General features: G+C 33.1%; 1 protein-coding gene across 3 annotated transcripts; it reads right to left on the bottom strand.

Annotated features, from left to right (window-relative positions):
* Positions 1-199: 199 nt before the first annotated feature.
* On the bottom strand, positions 200-17,576 carry LOC137827920 (organelle RRM domain-containing protein 1, chloroplastic). Of its 3 annotated transcripts, XR_011083799.1 has the most exons (11): positions 17,166-17,576; positions 16,990-17,087; positions 16,572-16,812; positions 16,386-16,483; positions 16,244-16,309; positions 15,852-15,941; positions 15,429-15,497; positions 15,230-15,336; positions 14,940-15,085; positions 14,307-14,454; positions 200-379 (listed from the first exon to the last, which is right to left on the bottom strand). XR_011083799.1 is itself a non-coding variant. In XM_068634295.1 (9 exons), the coding sequence occupies exons 1-9, from the start codon at positions 17,477-17,479 to the stop codon at positions 14,999-15,001; spliced, it is 1,170 nt and encodes a 389-aa protein (XP_068490396.1). In that variant the 5' UTR covers positions 17,480-17,576; the 3' UTR covers positions 14,687-14,998. The 3 variants fall into 3 exon arrangements, 1 of the variants encoding a protein (XP_068490396.1); XR_011083798.1 differs by lacking the exon at positions 200-379 and having other exon boundaries at positions 13,978-14,454; XM_068634295.1 differs by lacking the exons at positions 200-379; positions 14,307-14,454 and having other exon boundaries at positions 14,687-15,085.
* Between the last annotated feature and the right edge of the window lie 1,835 nt (positions 17,577-19,411).

The following is a 19,411-nucleotide window of genomic DNA, read 5'->3' as shown; positions in this document are numbered from 1 at the left end:
CCACATCAGGAATTTCAAAGTTTGCTTGGAAAATAACATCACCAAATTAAAATTAATCAATGAATATTAAAAAGCATTATATGGTAACAATAATAATGTAAAACTTATGAGAACATCCTCCCAGATCATGTTCTGATCGATCTCTAACACCTCATCCCATGAATTAATCAAAATGGGGAGCCTCTCACGAGAAACAACTCCAAGATAACTCATAAACTTATCTGCTTTAGGACCAAAAGCCACTTCAGTGTTGACGTCAATGTCAACACGTGTCTTCTCACTAGCAGCACGTTTCAATGCGAGACGCTTCAATCTAGTAGGTCCTCTACTGCCTCGTTCGGATCAAGGTCTGATTGGAGTCTGATCCTCATCCATATCTCTGTTAAAAAAATTAGGTAACAAACATTAGTTAATTTGCATGGAATGAAAATCATATAAAAATAATACATAAAATTCTAAATGTGTATTTACGGGTTGCATGTGGGTTGAATGTTCATATGTAAATTCATTCACTGTGGTCTTTACGAGTTGCATGTACATCATCAAGTACATCGTCATCTTTATTAATTATCATTGGTGTGAATGAATGAGGGTCACCATTTTCAATATCATCTATGGCCTCCCTTTGTTTTTTCCCGTGTAAAACGACATACCAATGTTCTAACGTAGGATCTTTCACGTAAAAAACCTGAGATGCTTGTTGAACCATTATAAATGGCTCATCTTGATACCCTATCTTTCGAAAGTCCACTAGTGTGAATCCTAATTCATCAATTTTAACCTCACTTTTATTGTCAACCCATTTACAGTTGAAAACTGGAACGAAAAACTTAGTGTAGTCAACCTCCCATATCTCTTCTATAAACCCATAGTATGCCATTGATCCAAGTACTAGATTTGTATCTTTCAAAGTCGAAAACTGCATTGACTCGACTTCAAGAGTAACACCAGAATTTTGAACTGTACTCTTTTCATCCATAGACTTCGCGTAAAATATACAATTATTCACTTTGTACGCTGTACATGAGATGACATCAAACTTCAATCCAGCAGCCAACCAGGTCTAGGTCTTTGAGGCCGTTGAATCCTTGAACACCTCGTCTTTAAACCAAGGCATGAAAGTTCTATTATGTTCCATCAAGACCCATTTCTCTGTTTGTCTTGGGTTATTTGCCTTCACAATGGTTTTATCAGCTTCTATGTAAGGTATAACTTCATCTGTATTATTCAATATATACAAATATGCTTGCAAGACTTTTGATCGAAATTTGCTTACAATATTCACACCACGTAAACATTTACTTGTAGAACGCCTGTGGTGCCATAATTAGCAGGAAGACCTATTGGATTTGCTTTTGACATGTACTCTGAACAAAATTCAATACTTTCTTCAGCTATGTACTTTTCAATCATTGAAGCTTCTGGATGATAATGATTTTTCACATAACCTTTCAAAAAATTTATATACCGCTCAACAGGATACATCCATCTTAAGTACACTGGTCCACACAATCTAACCTCTCTTACCAGATGCACCACTAGATGAACCATGATGTCAAAAAAAGATGGAGGAAAAAACATCTCCAATTCACACAAGATAACAACAATTTCATTTTGAAGTTGATCTAGTTTTGATGGATCAATGACTTTACAACAGATGGAAGAGAATAATGAGCATAAACGGGTTATGGTATGTCTAACAATTTTTGGTAAGATCTCACGAATAGCTATTGGCAACAACTGTTGCATCAACATGTGACAATCATGAGACTTCAACCCAATTAACTTCAAATCTTGCATTACATCTATACAATGTCTGACTTCTAACCTTGACCAATACAGAAGATCAAAGAAGATTGATTTCTTCTTCCAAATGTTTGTCACAAATGACTTTTTTTTTTTTACTTACCGAAGGTGTGGTCTATGTTATTTACCTTTTCGTAAATCTCAACACCAGTTAATGGAGTTGGTGGGCCACTAGCCTCTTGGTGTCCATTAAAGGCTTTTTTCAATCTCCAGTAAGGATGATGACTTCTAAGAAACCTCCGATGCCAAAAATATACTCTTGTCCTTCCATGTTTCAATTGTCGGGAAGCAGTGTCTTCTTCGCATATTGGACATGCTTTGTGACCCTTAACATTATAACCTGATAAGTTACCATATGTCGGAAAGTCATTGATGGTGCAAAATAACTTGGCATGAAGATTGAAAGTTTCATTAGCAAATCCGTCAAATACTTCAACACCCTGGTCCCACATTAACTTCAAATCTTCAATTAAAGGACTTAGCCTGACTGTTTCGGACTGGATATCATCATAGAAAACATCATGTATTTTCGCTTCATGCACAATCTAGGAGGTAAGTTATAAACTAGTAAAACATGCCATGAACTGTGATTTATACTCATATTACCAAACGAATTCATTCCGTCTGTAGCTAAACCAAGTTGGATATTTCTTGATTCTTTACCAAACTCTGGAAACTCATCATCAAATTTCTTCCACTAAATAGGATCAGCTGGATATCGGTACATGCCATCACATTTCCTCTCATCTACATGCCATCAAAGATTCTTAGCATGGTTTGGGCATGCAAACAAACACTTCATCCTTGGAATGATGGGAAAATACCACATAACCTTCATTAGGGGTCCATGCTTTTCTATATCTTCAATAGTATCATCATCTTTTTGTTTCAACTTATAACGTGATAACCCACACCTCGGACAACTTTTCAGCAATTCAAAATCTTTCCAGTATAATATACAATCATTAGGACATGCATGTATCTTTTTATACTCCATACCCATTGGACAAAGAATCTTTTTGGCCTCATAATTACGATTAGGTAGAGTATTTCCCTCTGGAAGCATATCCTTCAACAACTGAAGCAATTCTGTGAAGCTTTTATCAGTCCATCCATTTATTGCCTTCAAATTCATCAATCTTAACACCGCCGACAACCGTGGGTAGTTAGTTGATCCAGGATACAATGGAGTCTCTCCATCACTTGACATATTTCCATATCCATGCGTTTTTTCAAAAGACTCAGCTCCTACATCACGAATCATGTCCTCCAATCGATCATCATCTACATCATCGTGTACTGCTTCATCCATGGTGGACGCCACGTATTCTTCAGTTATGGAAACACGTGGTAAATTTAATAATTCACCGTGCCATTTTTAGATACGTGGTATTTTTAGATAGCAATTTTTTTCTCTTAATTGTTTTATTGCTTTGCATTGATTTCTTACATAAAATTGTGTTTTTCATTCTTAATTGTGATCTAAGTAAATTACTTAGAAAAAGATTTATGAAAGTCTTGAGGGATAGACTCCGGCTAGGAGTCGTTGCTACCTTCTTGGTCGCTCCATCATAGTTGTAATTGGAGCTGCGATTTCAGGTTGAATTACAGCTTCAGGTTGAACTGCAGGTAGAGTGACTCATTCTTCCACATCATCGTTTAAAACATAAATATATCATTTTTTCGAATCCATTTCAGCTGATGCATTCCATTGTCATTCCTCATCTTCGGCAAATGTAACATCACGATTAACAATCACCTTCTTTATCATTGGATTATATAGTTTGTATCCCTCATGCTTATATCCAATGAAAATGGTCTTCACTGCCTTATCATCCAACTTCAATCTTGTTGCCTTGGGGACATGAGCACAAGTAATTGACCCAAATACCTTCAAGTGCTGCACATTAGGTTTGAATCCGCTTCATGCCTCAATCGGAGTTGTGTTAGGAACACTCCAAGTGGGTGATCTGTTTATCAAATATGTCGCACATGTTACGGCCTCAGCCCAAAAATAATTTGGCATACCTTTCGCTTTAAGCATGCTCCTCGCCATGTTCATGATTGTTCTATTCTTTCTCTCGGCAACTCTGTTGTGTTGAGGTGTGTAGGGACAAGTTATGTTATGCTGGAACCCAAGTTCTTCACAATACCTCTTGAACTCATTAGACTTGTACTCACCCCCTCCATCACTAGGCACCATCTTAATTAGTCCGTCACTCTATCTTTCAATAAATGCTTTAAATATTTTAAAGCAATGGAATACTTAATCCTTGTTTTTCAATAGATAAATCCAGGTTTTCCTTGAAAAATCATCAATAAAGGTTAAAAAATACTTATTACCTCCAATTGATGATATGTTCATCGGGCTACAAACATCAGTATGAACAAGCTCTAAAGGAAATTTCGCACGCCAAGGCTCCTTAACAAATGGTATCCAATGATTCTTTCAAAAAAATGCAAGTCTCACACAATTGATCAGGGTGATGAATATAGGGTAAACCATTCACTAAATTTTGTTTGGAGAGATTTTCCAAACTGTGAAAATTCCCAAAGCGTAAATGTCATAACCACGATTCATTATTCACTATTGCATTCAAACACTTGAAATCACCCATATGAAAATCTACTAGAAACATGCGGTTTTTTGATAAAAAAAGTTTTAAGAATCAAACTACCTTTTTTTATCAAAAGTTGAGAATTGATTTTCAACTATGTGCATCACGTAACCCTTTTTGGCCAGCTGTCCCATACTTAAAAGATTACTTTTCATATCAGGTACATAGAAAACATCATAGATGTACCTGTGATCACCATTCTTCAATGTGATAAGAATTCGCCCTTTTCCAGTCACCAGAACGAACCTGCCATCACCGAATTTCACTTTTGTGCAAAATGAGTCATCCAAATATGCAAACAGCTCCTTCTGACCACACATATGATTTGTGCAACCTGTATCCAAATACCAAGTCTAATTGTTTAGAGTTTCATTTGATGTGGCTGCCATTAATACTGCATGATCCTCTTCATCTTGTTCGTGATTACTATCTTCTTTAACACAATTGGCAGCATGATTATCACCTTTTGATCTGCAATCATTTGCATAATGGTCGTGTTTATGGCAGTTATAACACTCCACATTTGATTTATTATACATGCCTCCTCGTCCTCCACGACCACATCCTCCGTGCCAAGAGTTATTTGAACTCGGATTGTGAGTGGAACCAGTGTTGTTTTGCTCAACGCCTCCATGATTCTGGCCACCATGACCTTTACTGGAATAGCTACCACCACGTCCCCGTCCTCTGCCTCGTGAACTACCGTGTTTATGATAGGAGCTACCAATTGAGGCTTGTGCTTGTAAAGCCTGTTCAATTGGTTTTTAAATCTTATTGTCATTCATCTGCTGCTCATACGCTCGTAGGGAAGAGGACATTAACCTTACTATCATTGTTGAAATGTCATTGGCATTTTCAACTACGGCAACAACATATTCAAATCTGGGAGTTAAAGACCTCAAAATCTTCTCCACCTTTGCCTGCTCCAAATGTGTTTCACTATTGGTTTTCATCTGATTTGTCAAGGCAAGAACTTTATTTATATAGACATCAACACTCTCTGTGTTTTCCATCTGCAGCAGTTCATATTGGCGTCTTAGGGTTTGAAGACGCACCCTCTTGATCTTGTCATCACCTTTATAATTGGTTGACAAAATGGTCTAAGCCTCACTTGCAGTTGTTGCTCCTTCTATCTGTTCAAACGTCTCGTCATTCATCCATTGATGGATGAGATACAAAGCCTTGTTGTCCTTCTTCTTCTGGTCACGATGCGCTACTCGTTGCGCCTCAGTTGCATTATCAGCTAATGCAGACACTCCACTCTCAACGACATCCCATAACTCATGATAATCAAACAAAAATCTCATTTGCACACACCACCGATTGTGATTTTTTCCATCAAGGATAGGGACTGATAATTGGGTAGAGTTCATGATAACAGACTGACTCTGATACCAGTTGTAGAAACTAATTGAAGGAAATAACAAAAGGCAAAAAGTTGTAGAAACTGATTGAACGTAATTGCATGAAATTGCAAAACTGTTGAACTGATACATTCATTTTGATTTACTTCAATAATATATATAATAAAATTACATTTACTGGAAGCTATAAAATAGGAATACTAACAGCCCTATAAACTGACCATTAATGTAATACTAACGGTAAATAATTTAAGATTAATAAAATGTGAATTAATAACCAACATCCTCCCTTAATTATGATTTGGAACAACCTTCATGCCCAACAGATATCTTAACTTGATAAAAGCATCGATCTTCAATGGCTTAGTGAGAATATCTGTAATTTGATCTTTTGATCCAATTTGATCATGTTCTTCCTTAGAAAGTAATATTAAAAAAAAAATTCTCATATTTAACAAAAAAAACAAACTTAAAAGACCATCATGAATGTTTATAAACAATAGCAGGATAATGGATCATATATATTAACCTATTGTTTTTAAACTTTTCTTAAAAATTTATTAGTAATAATCTTATTTCCAAAGTAATTTAGTTGGGAATGTTTTTTTAACATTAAATGTAACCTAAATTTAAAACAAAGCAAACCCTTAAACTCTTCTACAAAATGAAAACCAAAATGTGAATAACAAATGACAGAGGAACAAAAACTGAAATATATTAATTTAGAAAAGAGAAACGAAATACACATTTTCTTTTAAAGACAACATGGGAAGAAGAAATCCTAGTGCCACACAAGGAGTGCTTCAATGTATAGTATCATTAATAGCTTGCAATATATTTAAGAATCTCTGAATGTACTAATTATTCAATTAAAAAATGATAGATTTTTTTAAAAAAAATAGAAGTGAGGAAACAGACTTCAACTAAAAGAAAATTCAATTCAATAACATCGTAAATCCATTGCTTATTTTTTCAATTGAATCTACAACTAATTTCTAAATATTTGACTCCAATTCTTAATTCAATTTTGTATCAATTATTTCATAAATTCCTTACTTGAGTTGAATGTTGAAACATCTAATCTAGAAAAGATCAAATATCCAAAAACAAAAGCAAGAAGGGATTAAAAGAAAAAGAAATGTTTGCATATAGTGTTGGGAATCCCTCCTTATTTTAATGGGTACCATGATTAATAAATCTTGATAACTAATCCATTGAATATATTCAATGATGACCATTCCAAAAGTCTAGGAATTGTAACTCTCTCTTGAAAATGTGATAAGCATTAGTTATCCACTATCTCTTTATGAAGAAGTCTTCCTCTCATTCTCTATATAAAGGGAAGTTGTGAGGAAGAGAAAAGCAAGCAAGTGAGAAAAGAAACATAGAGAGTAAACGGGAGAATAGAGATCCACCATAGTGTGAGATTACAAATCGTAGTGAGATGTTAGAGAGACATTGTATTTCATCCTTGTTGGGTGAGATTTAGTGTCATTATTCAATTTTGCTATATTTTCTTTTATTTGCTTATTGTTACCGCAAGTGCTCATTTTGTATCTACACCAAAGAGGGAGAATTAGTTTTGATTTTCCCAACAATGGCATCAGAGCTTGGTTTTGATACAAGATGGAATGAGCCATTTAGGATGGAGACATGTTCAAGTTGACAACGGACAACTCTTCCTATTGGAAGCCCATGATGGAGGATCACTTATATTGTAAGGATATGCATGAGCCCATTTCTTGCATAGATAAGCAGAAGGTAAAAGTGATAAAGATTGGGAACTTTTGAATCGAAAAACTGTTGCATTGATTTCAAAGTATATTGATATAATTTTGTTAGAGCACGTGTTCACATACACAAATGCTTATGAGTTATGGTCAAAACTTTAATCTATGATTCAAAAGAAAACTCCAAGAAATAAAGCATCTCTTGTTAGAAGACTGGGAAAATTTGACTACACGGATGGTCAAAGTATGATGGAACACTTAAATTCATTCAAGGGTCTTGTCAATCAATTGAAAAAGATAGATATGAAGATTGATGATGAGTTGCATGCACTTTTGCTACTCAGTTCGTTGCCTGAGAGTTGGGACACACTAGTAGTCACGCTCTACATCCAGAAGGAAAGAAAGAGGTACAAATTTTCAATATGAAGCAAATGTTATTGAAGCGAGAAAGACGTGAAACCCGTGGGAGAAATGAATCCCGTGGAAGAAACAAGAGCAAAGCCAAAGGTCATTCTCAATCTCACACAAAAACAATATGCTATTATTGTAGTAAAGAAGGTCATAAGAGATCTGAATGCATATTTCTGAAGAGAAATCAGAAAGCCGGAACTGTCCATCCAAACTTAGTTGATCCAAAGAAGATGGATTGTATTCCAACCACAGTCGTCGTCGTTGATGATGAAGGTTTTTTTTATTGGAGAAGACAATTACCTAAATGTTGCATATGGTGATTTGTCTTGGATCGTTGATTCTGGTGCCTCTTTCCATGTAAGTCAACATGAAGGTTTCTTTTCAAATTACAAGAAAGGTGACTATGGTACTGTGAAAATGGGAAACCATGTTACAAGCAAGATTGTAGGTATTGGTGATATCGTGTTACTAATAGACACACGAAACAAACTTGAATTGAAGGAAGTGAAGCATGTTCCAGAAATGCGTCTCAACCTTATCTCAACGGGTAAGTTGGATGATGTTGATTTTATAAGCCATTTTGGTACTGGAAAGTGAAAACTAGAAAAAGGGAACCTAGTCATTGCCAGAGGTTTAGAGGAAGGATCCCTTTACATTATGCAAGGAAGAATTTTTTCTGGAAAAGTAAGTGTTGCTACAAACTCCAAAGATGTTTGGCACAGATGATTGGGGCATATGAGTGAGAAAGCACTCCCGATGCTCGCCAAAAACCACTTGCTAAATATAAAGGCTCAAATCTTGGAATCCTGTACTGATTGTATTTATGATAAACAATGCAGAGTTAGTTTTCATAGATCAAGCGATCCCTTAAGGAGACAAGAGGTACTTGAACTTGTACATACAAATGTTTGTGCACCATCTGAAAAATCTCTTGATGGGGCCTACTACTTTGTTACATTTATTGATGATCACTCAAGAAGAGTATGGGTGCACTTATTGAAAACCAAAGATCAGGTACTGTCAGCATCTAAAAAATTTCATGCTCTAATAGAGTGTGGGACTGGAAAAAAGCTTAAGTGTCTGAAAGCCGACAATGGTGGAGAGTATTGTGGTCCTTTTGAAGCCTATTGCAAGATGTATGACATTAGAATGATAAAGACACCACCAAAGACTCCTCAACTGAATGGAGTAGCCGAAAGGATGAATCGTACTATTGAAGAGAAAGTCAAATGCATGTTACAAGGTGCAAACCTCCCCAAGTCTTTCTAGGATGAAGCAATAAAGACTACAGTTGATCTCATAAACCTTACACCTTCAATACCTCTAGATGGAAAGATTCCAGAGGAAGTTTGGTACAAGAAGAAGACATCCTTCAATCATCTGAGAGTATTTGGATGCAGAGCCTTTGTCATATTCCAAAGGATGAAAGAAAAAAGATAAATGTTGAGGTCAATGAGTGCATATACCTTAGGTCCCTAAAGGATGAATTTGGGTATAGATTGTGGGATCCTATAAAGAAGAAAATTGTTAGAAGCAGAGATGTTGTGTTCTTTAAGGAACAAACGATCAAAGATATTCAAGAGAAAAATCAGTGCAAGTCCAGATATTGCATTGATTCAGGGGGAGAGATTCCTAAAAAAATAGATCCTAATCAAATAGACCAACAGACAGATCCTGCTCACCCAGTTCCTGACTAGACTAATGAACAACCAGATCATGATTAAATAATGTTAGACCCTCAAATACAACAAGAACCTGATCCTTTAGACCAACAAATGCAAGTTGAATTGAGTGCTCTGAAATAAGAAGAAAGCCACCATCAAAGTATCCTAAAGAAGATTATATTACTTTGACAGATAATGGTGAACCTCAAAACTTCTCAGAGGCTATGGAATCAATTGAGAAAGGGGAGTGGATCAAAGTCATGGAAGAAGAGATGAACTCTTTACACGAGAACCATACTTATGATCTGGTGGAGCTACCTAAAGGAAGAAAATCCTTGAAAAACAAATGGGTGTATAGGCTTAAAACTGAAGAGGGAAGCTTGAGACCAAGGTAGAAAGATCAAATTGTTGTGAAAGGGTGAAAGGAGATGGTTTTTATGAGATATTCTCACCAGTGGTGAAGTATTCCTCCATAAGAGTAGCATTGGGTATAGCAGCTAGCCTAGACCTAGAATTTGAACAACTTGATGTCAAAACAACTTTCCTACATGGAGACGTCAAAGAAGAAATCTATATGGAGCAGCCCGAAGGTTATGAAGAACCAAGCAAGGAACACTTGGTGTGTCATCTGAAGAAGAGTTTGTATGGTCTGAAGCAAGCACCTAGACAATGGTATAAGAAGTTTGAATCTTTCATGACCAAACACAGTTTCAAGAAGACAACTGCTGACCATTGTGTGTGCATCAAGAGGTATGAAGATGGAAACTTTGTTATCCTACTATTATATGTCAATGATATGTTAAAGTAAAACCAAGATTGTTGGTTTGAAGAATGCTTTAAGCAAGTCTTTTTCCATGAAAGACTTAGGTCCTGCAAAGAAAATTCTTGGGATGAAGGTGATCAGAGATTGCCCCAAGAAGTTGATATGACTATCACAAGAGAAGTAAATTGAGAATTAATAAGGTGGATACTTTTGTTACATGATTTAAAATCAAGAACAAGAAGGGTTGTGAGAACTGTGTTAAATGCTTTATTATTCTTTAATTCAATATGCAAAGTCACTTTTTTAATCTCAATATTACCATGTTTAGATACTTAGTGAGTGTTGAACTATAAAATTTTACCAAAATCTATTCCTTGTGGGTTCGACACTTGTACTTCAAAGCATTATATTATAGTTGACTCGGTACACTATTGTAATTACATGTTTGAGCTTTAGAACATGTACTGAAATATCCTGCAAAATGTAGTGATCTAATCAATGTGTTGCCTCAATCATTGATGTTACCATTTGCAGGAAAATCATCTTAGCTTCTTTTAATGATAATTTGATAAGGATTGTTTGCAATAATTAATTATTTTTACATGTATTACGAAGTGAACTTTAAGCCTAACTCAACCCCATAAAACCAGCTCATGGGGTGAGGTTTGCACCCACTTATATACAATGAAATATTCTCATCTCTAGTCTTTATTATTCCTTCCAACACACCCCTTCACGCCGAGAGTGGCAGCTCGTAAAAACGTAATATAATCTTTCATTTCAAGTGTCTTATCGATCAAGCGACACCCGGATTTGAACTGGGGAAAAAGGATTTGCAGTCCCCCGGGATAACATATTATGGGTGGTCCGATAACGGCCTGATAGCAGGTGGTCTAATAAACCTAATAAACACTTGCTAGGATAGGTTTTAAATGGCTATGATACCATATTACGAAGTGGACTTTAAGCCTAACTCAACCCCATAAAATCGGCTCATGGGGTGAGGTTTGCACCCACTTATATACAATGAAATATTCTCATCTCTAGTCGATGTGGGATCTCCAACAACATGTAATCCTACTAATTGAATGTATTATATCAACTGCATTTTGTTGAAAGATTTGACTATAACAAGTGTAGATGTTGCATATTTTGCATGGGAAGCAATTGAATATCAAAATAAGAGAGATTGGTTGTAAAAATGTCGTATCGTAACCACAATAATTAGACTTCAACCTCTCTTATTTTGATCTTAAATTTCCTTACAACATATGCATCATCTACACTTGTTGTAGTCAAATCTTCAACAATCTATAGTTGACATAATAATACATTAAGTTAATAGGATCACGTGTAATAATCATTAATTACTACACATAATTTTTATCAAATTATCTTTACAAGAAACTAAGATATTTTTTTGAAAAATGTATAACATGAGTCCACTTGGAATAATTAAGTCACACATCCAAGTAATTAAACATCATGATTTAATATCATATAAGGAATAAAACAACTTCAATGATAAGATAATAATAATTCATTATAAAATAATAATAGATTAAATTTAATCTAAATCAAAACCAATAGCTCCAATTCAAATCAATGTCAACACAATAGAAATCAACATCAATAGTAACAATGGAACTGACAATCAAAATAGATGAGCAACTTTCAAAAATAGGGACGACAAAACAGGTCTGACATAATTTAGGTGGGACGGATTCACTTTTTAAACCTGCTAACTCATATTGGCCCAACCTGTCTAACCACCAACCTGGCAGGTCATAAGCGAGACGGGGTGAACTGGTCCACCAGCCCGCCCTTTTTATTTTTTACACTTTTAAAAAGAAATCTCATATTTTTTAAATAAAAATTGGTAGTGATCAATATTTTATATATAACTTTATTTGCATTAATTTCTTTATACATAATTTAATTCATTGAAATATTGTTGATATTTAATTTATTTTATTAAGTATTAAATATTGTTTCATTAAAATATTAAAATTTTATTTTATTTTATTATTCTTTCTTGTATTTTATTGTCCAGAAAATTATATAAATTATTATAACCAAGTAAATAAATTAAAATAAAAAAATTACAAAAAATTAAAAAGTGACAGACCAGCCTGCCAACCCACTCTATGACGAGATGGATTACTATTTTCAGCCCACCACATTTTTGGCGGACCAATGGAGAGTTGGGCCAAAATGGGCCGGACTGCCTGTTTTGTCAAGCCTATTTTTTCAAAAGGTCAAGAGGAAGGTCAACCACAACAAGAAATAACCTCTAATATGTGTTTGAAGTTTGTTTTGTCATTCCTGGTTTTCTTAGATCTTCAATTACTATAATTTCTCTAAATTGACATTCTTTGAATTCAGTTGGTCCCACCATGGAGAGATTCAGTGGTCCTAAAAAATTCTGCAATTTACTAGGCAAGTAACTGCTCGTTTTCTGTCTACCATAGCCAATGATATTTCTGACATCCAAGTATTGTAATACCATAATTTTTAGACAGGGTCTACAATGAGTTATTGATTCTGCAAAATGCCTGGAACAATTGTTGGACTAGTAACTTCTTTAATTATGTTATCTAAATTTTACATACCAGTTATCTTATGGGTGTGTTTATTGCTTTCAATAAACCCCAATTTTATTTTTCTCCTTATAGAAGAAATGGATTGGTCTCATGAATAAAAATTGAACATTAAAAGCAATTCAGAAAAGTAAAAAGTAATTAGTGTAACATTTATTATTGAAGGCTACTTAGCATGTAACAATCTACTTATTTCAGAAAACTTTTATCTTGTTTCTTTTAGTAAGTAATACTGTATGATTAAGATGGGTTTAGTACCTGTAATGAAGACATCAAATAATATTACAAAACAAGCTAATACAAATAAAAGATAATTGTTGACTTTGGTTTCTGAATAATTGATTAAAAGTATGTTTAACTGAATTCATAGTATTTGATTAACAAACTTATTTTAATAACATAATATTTCGTAATATATTATTTCAATAGTGTTTTATTATCAAACATTTAGTTTCTTGTATTTTGTTATTTTCTATCTTTCAAATATTTATTAAAATAATTTACTTTCTATCCTTTTTACATAAGCTATGATTTAACTATTCTATTTTCCATTATCTATTTTATCTCAATACTAATACAAAATGGTATTTAGAAATGCACAGACGTGTATATTTTAAGATATAATATAAGATTAATAGTAAAATGGAAATATAAGAAATTATTGAAAATAAAAAATATTATTAAATTAATTGGTCTTTAAAAGATCAAAATCAATTAAAAATATATTCTAATTATCCAAACATATTTTTTTATTCATAAAATAAAAATAAAATTTATATAAAAATGGCATATAAACATACTAAATAATTACAATCTAAAAATCATCTTAACAGATCTCAATTTTTAGTTAATTGCTTTCAATTATCAGCTAACTTTCTAATTTTTTGCTAGCTTATGCCTACTTTTTGCTATATATAGTTTGTTTTCCCTTTTAATCCTTTTTGGTTACCTCCTGGTATATTTCAAACAAAACACCAATTATATTTTCCAATAATGACTAGTTTTACATAGAATATTAAAATTTAGTCCAAATGGCTAAACAGCTAAAGTTCCATAATATATTATGTTACAACTTTAGCAACTATTGTCTTAAAACACCTATCTGAACCAACATTATCTTAAAATGTCATTGTCTACTGAACTCTTTAACATCCAAAAGCCTAACAATAGAAACCCAGATTCCTGTAGAGGCTACAATATTGCTAGCCAACTGCAGCACGCTTTAGTCTTACTCTAACATTCTGTAGGAACCTTAGCCAACAGAAGAGTTCTATATTTTCACTCACATGGGCAAGTGTAGCATTACTGTCTAAAAACATATCTAGAACATGTGATTGAGTTGTTAGATACCTGCTTGCAGACCAAAGACAACTCCTCGAGCAGAATGGAGGCTGAGGTGAAGGATAAACCATAGAGAAGTAACTTATTCAGGGATGTTACACATGCTTCCCAGGCAAGCCTACTTGAATGAAGTATGCATTGCATTTATCTCCCTTATCTAGAAGTTATGAAAAGATGCAAGTTAACAACAACACTGGCATGAGTGAGCACTGAAAACAGAATGCAAAATGCACTACAGATAAGCTACATCTATTGCCAAGGCAGCCTTTTCTGTAGTTATCCCTTGCCTGTGGTGAGTGTAAGAGAGAATGAAGGCTCCAATAATATGAAACTGGAGTCATTTTATGTGAAGTAAAACAAAAATAACCACCACTTGTTTATGCTAATGATTAGACCAAGTACTTCTGTAGTATTACTAGCACAAGTACAAGTCAACTGATATAAAAAGATTCCTTACGCTAATCATGTAAGGAAATAAATTGGAAAAAAAATATATTGAGAAACAACTCCTAAGATAGAAGACTAATTAATCCTATAAATATAATATTTACATGATATTCAGACATGTCGTGGATATTCCAACATGAATGAGTCTAGTTTACACAATCATGCATTGAAAGCATAAAGATTGACAAACACAACCTTTCAAGGGAACTAAAATCATTCAGCAGAGCTGGTAATAGTATAGAGCTTTTCTCTTGTCAACTTGACGATCCAGCACGATTCCTGTTGTATCTTGGCGGGTTAGGCTTGGCAACATCTACCACTATCATCCAGCCATTAATAATCTGCACGTAGATTAAAATTTCTAAAACCGCCAAGCCTCTTTCATTTCGGAATTATTAACTCATTCTTATTTCTTGACAGTAATGAGGCGGAACTGATTCAAAGCAAAACAAAACTTTTCAAGAAAGTGAGAAAGATGAATCTACCTTGCCATTCATCTCTTTGAGCGCTGCACTTGCAGCTTCCTCTGTTGTGTATTCAACAAATGCATAACCCTTGGACCTTTTTGAAATCTTGTCCATAATAACTTTAACTGTCAAGCATTACCATTTAAAAGTAAAAGCTGGGATGAATTTGTTTCTGTCATGAGACACTAAAGATTGATGAGCAATGAAAATGAGTTACCTTCAACCAGCTCACCAAAGCCTTCAAATGCTGCACGCAAGGTTTTCTCAGATGTATAAAACGATAGCCCTGTTGAAGAGACAAATAATTCCAAGTAGTATCATCTCTTGCAAGAACCAAAAATGACATTCCCATGAAATAATTGCTCAAATTAAAGAATAGGTTGGCCAATTAAACTAAACATGGAATCATCTCACAGCTGATAATTTTTAAAAAATATTTATTTATTATAGAAGTGCTTTTAAAAAATTGATTTTTTTAATATTTTTTTGTACCATGCTGAGTTTTTGTAAAGGTACGTGCCAAATTACTTGTTCCTGACAGTAATTCAAATATAATTCTTAGTTGAATAGCCATCATATGAACAGCCAGATGCGAGAGGATAACACAGGCTTATACCTAGAATAAATGTTGTGGCCATACCTGTCACAAAAAGTTTCTTTGTTTTCAAGGGCTCTTCATGACTTGCTTCAGAAGAGTTGGAAACATTCCAACTATTTTCTAAGTTACTACCTGAATATGTATAGTTAGTAGAAAATCAGAGAGACGATGGACACTGATTAATACTGAAGTGTAGGCAACCATGAATGGGCATAATTAAACATCAGGGGAAAGGAAACCAGATTCTCATCTATTAGGCAAGAATCTTATCCTTACTCCAAGGTTTAACTTAGTTTTACTAAACATGCATGAAACCAGCTTGACACTAATCACACTCGCATAACTCTAAGGAGTTCTGTTGAAGCAAGACTGTAATATTAACAAGATGTTCCCAAGGCAAAAAAAAATATGGGGGAATCTACAAAACAGCTAACCTGCATAATCCTTATTTTCAGACTCAAAACTGTTATCTGGCTGAACTGATAAGACACCTGGCACACCTGCACTGCAACAAGCAACTGATTTAATGAGGTATTTTAAACTTTGACACTTGGGTTAAGGTTCTACAAGGCTAACCAGCTAGCTCTTGAGCACAATCCTCGTCAAGTTCACAGCAAAAACCGAAGTTGGTCTTCCAGGAGACATGATATATACACATTTGTGCATCCTTCTCACTGCAGACATTATTGTCATTACTTTTAGGGAAAGGGGAAATCCAATAACAATAGCAAAAGAATTAGAATTAGAATTTACTGCCCTTACTTTCCCATGACCTTGGTCAAAATTTGAGCATAGTAATCGACAATTTGAGCTTTGGTAACAACCTCAACCCCAGGTTTATCCATTTTAACAAGCCAATGCTTAGGATTTCCAGCAGGGAACAACATATTGGTAACAGTTTGTAATCCTGAAGGGTGAACTGCCTGGTCCCTAGATAAACTATAGTCCTTTTTCAAAGAGTTGAAATCCGGGTCAGGCCTAATCAACAACACCCCAGGCAAACCTACCAAGATACATGCATCAGAATCAAATTCATTTTAAAAATACCATAAATGCGACATCATTTCCACATGACTAAAACTCCAAACACCTATCTGAAATTGTGAATATATATTATCCTTGCTCCCAAGACTATCCCATCACCAATGAATTGGTTAATCAAAGAAGAAGAAAAACTCACTGGCCAGCTGGGAGGATATTTCTTCATCAATGTCACAACAAAAACCGAAGTGGGTGTCCCATGAAGCATCATATATACACATCTGAGCATCTTTCTCACTGTTGAAACCAAATTCAAAAGCAGTTTTCAGCTAAACAAGAAAGTCCGAGAAAGGGCAGAAGCCATTAAACAAGTACCTGCCGATAACTGTTTGTAGTACGTTGGCATAATAATCAATGACTTCTGGCTTTGAATTGAGCCCTTGAGGAGGTGTGTCCATGACCACCATCCAATGGCGGTTCTGTGTGGAGGTAGAATTGAAGGAAGGGTATGTTGTTGCTGCTACCCTAGTAATAGACCAATTACACGAATAAGAAGAAAGATTGGAATGGTTTATTTTGCAGGGTAATCTTAAGTTTACTGGAAGTTCATGAATTTGGGTTGTCTTTGGTTTCTGAAAGGAAAATGTTTGGCATTTGCAGAGTGTGACAGACACAGAGAGAAGTTCCATGTTTGTGTCACAATCCTATATTCCTACGGTTTTGGTTCATGTGAAATTGAAACAACTGGGAACAGTTGCTTATCTTCCCAAGTTATTGTTACTACTGAATAGTTCACATTGTTAATCCCATGAAATAGGAGAAATGTATATAGAAACATAATATATATTTGCTTTAAGAATAATTATTTTTTACATAATTTAAAAATAAAATAAAATAAAAACCTCCTTGAAGTTTTTATTAAATAACCCTCATTTTTTTAAACACTCAAAACTGTTCACACAAATTTAAACACATGGGTCAACTCTACCACCCTTTGAATCATCAAATCACCTAAAAATAAATTATCTCATTATTAAGATAATATTAAATTAAAATTTTAATTCTTTAATTATATATTATGTGAAATTTTGAATTGATAATAGAAAATAATCTTAAAACCTGAAAAACTTAATTTATAAGTGAGTAACATTTTTAATTTTTAATTCATCATTGTATTATATACAATTTTTAATTTTTAATCATGTAATCTTAGTTTTCATTTTGTTAAATTTATGAAAATTTAAAAATATTTTTTTTATTTATTCTTTAAATAATTATTTTAAAATTAGATAATTCAAAACTAAAGTCATAACTAAGAAGACTCATCGTTTGAAACAATATAAACAACTTTCATTTTTTCTATTTACAATAACATTGTTTCTCTAAGATGATAGAACGATCTTTTAAATATTATTTAGAGCTTATTACTAAGATCAATAAATATAATATTTTTTAATAGAAAAACTATGATATATTTTTTTTCAGTTTTACCTTAAATTATGTTAGTTCAATTGTTTTTTATAATAAGTGTGTAAATTAATTAAAAGTTAGATGCACACAAAATCTACAGGTAAAAAAATAATAATAATGAACGTTGACTTAAAATTTGAAAGCAATATTTCATAAAAGTTTATAAAATTTGACACATAAAAATTCAAAGATGATAATAAATAAATGGTGTTCGTGTTATTATTAGATAAAATAAGGAATGTGACAATTACTTTATTAAAAACAAAAAAAAATTGTTTTTATTTAAAAATTAGAAAAATATAAGTGTTATTTTTTCAGTCATGATATTATATTGATAAAGATTATTATAGTAGGAAACAATTATTAATAAAGTCGGGACCCCAAACACACAATGTAAGTATTTTCTTCTCAACATAATTTATTTTGTAATATATTACTTTTATTTAAGAAGATTTTAAGACGGTAAGTATAAATTTCTATATAAAAAAAATTCTAAATATGCAATTAATATACTAGTAATATTATATGTATTGCACAAGTATTTTAAATTTAAATTAAATTTATAAAATATTTGAAATAATAATAATACGTATAACTAAGTATAATTAAGTTGATATATATATAATAATAATAATAATAATAATAATAATAATAATAATAATAATTTTTAACTATTTAACAATGTATAAAATTAAAACTCAAGCATAAGATTATTTTTAATTAATAATGCAAAAACATTTAACAACAGTGCATTAGAATATGGAAATTTGAAGTAAAAGATAAATATGAAAGTAAACTGCATGAGATAATACCCATCATCACCATTGAAATATTATGTCAAAATTTAAAAATCAAGGTCAAATAGCAATTGGATAAAATTACAATATTCATAAAATCTAATTTATCTAAGAAAAATACAATTTTTATTTGAAAAAATGTATCAAAATTCAGATTTAGCCAAAAATGGTGTATTCAAATCCAATTGGATTTAATTAAGTTTAAATAATAGTATTTTTGAAAAATAGAAATATAAATATAGAAAGTAAAAGTATAGTTTTTGCTTATAACTATAAAGAAAAGTTCAGATCCTACTTAAATCTACTTTGTTAAGTAGCATATTAAATTTTTTACACAAGTAGAATATTATATTA

The sequence above is a fragment of the Phaseolus vulgaris genome, chromosome 7, assembly GCF_000499845.2.
Source record: "Phaseolus vulgaris cultivar G19833 chromosome 7, P. vulgaris v2.0, whole genome shotgun sequence".
Classification (NCBI taxonomy): Eukaryota; Viridiplantae; Streptophyta; class Magnoliopsida; order Fabales; family Fabaceae; genus Phaseolus; species Phaseolus vulgaris.
This window is presented reverse-complemented; position numbering and strand designations above follow the sequence as displayed.